The 4,434-nt window shown below is 45.4% G+C and overlaps 1 protein-coding gene across 2 annotated transcripts; it reads right to left on the minus strand.

The window, feature by feature from the left end:
• Nucleotides 1-1,369: 1,369 nt before the first annotated feature.
• LOC123046028 ((+)-neomenthol dehydrogenase-like) lies at nt 1,370-3,006 on the minus strand. 2 transcript variants are annotated; one of them, XM_044469306.1, is made up of 4 exons: nt 2,618-3,006; nt 2,457-2,522; nt 2,053-2,247; nt 1,370-1,959 (listed from the first exon to the last, which is right to left on the minus strand). In XM_044469306.1, exons 3-4 carry the CDS (start codon nt 2,227-2,229, stop codon nt 1,573-1,575), a joined length of 564 nt encoding a protein of 187 aa, XP_044325241.1. In that variant the 5' UTR covers nt 2,230-2,247; nt 2,457-2,522; nt 2,618-3,006; the 3' UTR covers nt 1,370-1,572. The 2 variants fall into 2 exon arrangements, with proteins under 2 accessions (XP_044325241.1, XP_044325242.1); XM_044469307.1 differs by having other exon boundaries at nt 2,053-2,522; nt 2,618-2,775.
• Nucleotides 3,007-4,434: the final 1,428 nt, after the last annotated feature.

Below are 4,434 nucleotides of genomic sequence, written 5' to 3' on the forward strand. Positions count from 1 at the left end.
GCTTTATCATAAAAGATCAATTTCAACGAGTTGTTTATAGAGAAAATAAGGTATAATCCTAAGACAAAAACGAGCAACATATATTGATTGGGGTGCAAAACCAAACCATAACCAAAAACCCACCGAAAAAACAAAAACCAAACCAAAATTTTGATTTTTTTCAGTTTTCAGTTTAGATTTCAGTTTTGAAATTTAAAAACCATTTGAACTTTAGTTTTTTTGGTTTAAAACCGAAAACCATTCGGTTAAACCAAATTAACCGATTTTAAAAAAAATACCCACACGGCCCTTGAGATGGAGGCCTAGTGTTGGGTGCTTCTATCAGCCGTGAAGCCGCTCCACTATATAACCAGCTAGCCGACTGTGTGCTGGCTACACTAGCGAGGTGGGACTATCCTCACGGGAACTCACCGCACCTCACCGACAGGCAACAACGGCAGTAATCGTCATGTGCTGGGCTGGCGGCCATTTAGCCAGTGAAGTTTGAGTGGGCTTGAAAATTAATGGGCTAGCTCTAGTTCTATGCATGCCGGCTTGCTTTTGTGTTGAGGCCTTTTTTTTGAGGAATTACGGTCTTAGCACAAGTATGCATTCTACTAAAAAAATAAGTATGCATGTCCCGATCATATGCACACTATAATCATCAGATCATAGTGTCATTATTTGGAGGTATGCATGTAGGCTAGCTTTAGATTTACATGTACGTACAACCCTGGTGGTAACTACTAGTTTAGCACCATTATGTGGATGCAGCAACATTATCGCATCAATTTTCTTCGAGATAAAATTATATGTAGCTTGAAAATTGCGTAAACTTTGGTTATTTTGGTTATTACCGAAACCAAACCGGAAATGAATGGTTATTACCAAAACCAAACCGTATTACATATAAAACCGTATAAACTGAAGTATAAAAACCGTATAAAATCAAAAACCATATAAACCGAACCGAATCAAACCAAAAAAACCGAATGCACACCCTGAACACCTGCTGAACAATAGTCAAAATAAATAGTAAAAAATCTGAAACATGGATGCGTGAGTGCGCCTGGTGAGTGGAAAAATTTGTGGGCAAAGGACATTCGAGGAGCATGCGCCAAAAAACTCAAATTGGCTATAATAGTGTGTTTTTCAAACTTTCTCACATGCCCGGAATTTGCCTTTTTCTCACAGCTCCTCGAATGCTGAACTGTACCAATTTTTTTGAAGTTTTACTGTACCAAATTTGGCACGGGCATCATGCATTCAACCATCTTGCACCACAAAAAATTGGAAGTTTTTGAATTTTTCTGCTGTTTTAAACCACTTTTACTATTCACACCCGGGAATATCTAAACCTGATTGCAGAAACGCTGCGTCCCTCGTAGGGTCTTTATTGCATCAACAAACATAGATGTTTGCCATGGACAGCTACACATCGGTTCATGTACCCTAATCACGAGTTTCAATGTATAATTAATCTGTTGAAAGCTTGTTTTGCAACAATTGCGAACCCGAACTCTAAAGCAGCTAAAGAAGATGGATTCAATTTCCATCAGGCTAAGTGAGTCTTCAATTTTGGCAGTCAAAGAGTTACACAACTGGTGCAACTTCACTACGGTAGAAGAACACGCCTGTTGGTCCTCCTGCCGGCAAGAAGGCCACCATGACAATGCTACTGGCACCTTCCTCCGCCGTCAGTTCTCCAGTGTCATAGTTGATGTCAGTCATGCAATAGCCAGGGTGCACGGAGATGACGCGCAACGCCGGGAAATTCTTTGCCATTATCCTCGTGTAGCCATTGATCAGAGCCTTGGACACCTTGTAGGCCAAGTACTCTGAATCAGCAGGCCATCCATGAGATTTCAGTTTGCCATTCTTGTAGTCATTCAGGAACAATCTTGACATCTCATCTAGCCTCTTTATCGTCAGGTTTTCGATGTTGTTCAGTTCCTGCTTGAGGTCCTCGCCGCTGAAATACTGGAGTAGGAGAAGAAAAGAACATGACTTTCAGCATGTGTGACATGAGTTAGCCCTGATAAACTGCTGAGTACTAGCTGAAGATAAGTTTACTCGGAGTAATCCGTAGTTGGACGACACGTTGACTAGTCTTCCATCAGAGGAGGCCTGAAGGAGAGGGAGGAGTGCTTCCGTGACGTATTTCGTGCCGAAGTAGTTTATTCTCAAGCATTCTTCAGCTTGGTCGTAGGTCTCTGTGGAGTGCTCTAGTAACCATTGGAGCCTCTCCATTGCATTCTTGCCTACCAGCTAGTATTTCATTCAGCCACATAGCCTAGTCATTCACTTAAGCTCCAGTAAAGAAACCAAGAAAAAGGAAAGTGCAAACATGAAACATTTTTTCTTCAACTACTGTTAATTTTTTCTTCTGAAGATAGTTCACGTGAACATTTTCTTCTTCTAATTGTATCTACAAAATATTTACTGTGAACTTGTTGAACAAGTCAAAATGGGCGTACCACATCCTTAAGTGGTGCCGTGGTGTCAATCTCTGCGGTTGCACCTATAACTCCTGCGTTGTTAATCTGCAAAGCTTCCAGGATTCAGAAATCCGTAAGTGCGCATGTTAACTTAGTGCAAAGAAGATATGAAGACTTAGTTAAGAGATAAATGGGTGTACCAATATATCTAGCTTGCCGAACTTGTTCTTTACAAAATCAGCCAGGCGAGCAGCGCTGGATGGATCACTGACATCGAGCTTGTGATACACCACATCGGATAGCCCGGAGGCGTGAAGCCGGCGCGCCGCTACGTTGCCCCTTGTCTCGTCTCTCGCGGTCAGGACGACGAAGACGCCCTTGGAGGCCAGCTGCCTGCATACCTCGAGCCCAATTCCTTTGTTCCCTCCAGTAACAACAGCGACCCTGGAACGAAACACAGATCTGCACAAGTTGAACTTTGAATAGTGAAAAAGTGAACTACACACATGAACAAAGTACAGTTCAGTATAGTCTTTAATCCGGGTGCCTTTTATCGGAGATGTTGCAGACGGCGCCCCTCTCCATTACAAGAGCGTCTGCTGCAGCGCAAGGGCCTAGAGGCGAGACCAAGGTGCGCTGATTAATTGGGCTCTAATCGTTCAAGGTGTGCGGCTTCTAACGCGAAGACGTGTAAGTATGCCATCGTTATCACTGAATGAGTTAAAACTTGCCGTGTTGCACTCGTCGCCGCCGGCCGATTTCTCTATGGCCGCGTCCACCTCACCTCGCGGTCAGCACCAGGTGACCTCCACCTAAACTGCCCCGTCCAAATTCTGACGAGCCAACGGTACCAACGGCAGTTCCTTTCGCATATAGTTAGTCGGCGACGGCCGGCTAGACACACTGTCGAATGTCGATCTGCGGACGCAGGAACGCTCGCAACTCCACAAACGACGCGCGGTACGTCTGCTTCCGCGGTGATGCTGCCGTGGTGCACTCATCCGCGGTTTTGACACCGGCGGTGCCAAGCTGTCGGCTGCTCGTGCTCCGGCGAAGTAAACCTGCTCGGGCATCTGGGTTTGAGAACCGGCTTTGTAAAGCCAGACCAGAAAAATGTCAAGCCCAAGCACAACTTGGGGCCCAAAAATTTGCCTATTTTTTGTGCTATTACAAATCTTTTTTGAGATTCAATGATGAGATATAAGGTAATTTTCAAAATTACTCCCTCCATTCCATAATATAAAAACATTTTTGACACTACACATAGTGTAAGAAAACGTTCTTGTGACGGAGGGAGTATCAATACAGTGGTATTCCTTTTCAAATTTTACCCCATCTTCTCAGACGTTGACAAGTGATGGACTGCATGCGTGTTACTTATCGCAACTTAGATGTTTTCCTTTTTTCCGTAGAATTCTTTTATTTAAAACTTTTTAACTTTTGAACTGCACGCGTCCAAATCTTGAACCGTTTTCACTCCAGATCTTTAAAACTAGATCTCCGGTTAGTTCGACAAACTTTTTTTTTATGAAAAACTAGAACAAAGAGATCAGAAATAAAATTACAAGAAAAAATAAAATCATGTAAAAATCGAAAACCGAAAAAACCAGCACCTCGCGTCCAGGCCGGCTTGCAGCACGTGCTCCTCGCCGACGTCGGGGGGGACGAAAGTGCCGCGCTCTCCATGTCTTCTTGGGCGTAGCCAAGCTCCGGACCTGCGGCGACTGATTCGTTGGACGGCGGGTGTGGGGAGCATGCGGCGGCGGCGGCAGTGGCTAGGGCGCACAGGAGCAGCAGCAGCGGAGCAGCGCAGCGCCGTACCATCTCCGCTTCCATCCGTTGACTTGGGTTAGGGAGCGACGATTCCAGGCGTGCAGCGGGCGGAGAGCAGCGATTCCGGCGAAGAGCGGAGGCGGGTGCCCGGCGACGTGTTCCGGAGAAGAGTGTCATGCGTGCGCAGCGGGGTGACGCACATATGGTGTCCATAGAAGGTATCGCGGCGGGGAGGTGCTCATCT

Source organism: Triticum aestivum, chromosome 2B, assembly GCF_018294505.1.
Source record: "Triticum aestivum cultivar Chinese Spring chromosome 2B, IWGSC CS RefSeq v2.1, whole genome shotgun sequence".
Lineage (NCBI taxonomy): Eukaryota > Viridiplantae > Streptophyta > Magnoliopsida > Poales > Poaceae > Triticum > Triticum aestivum.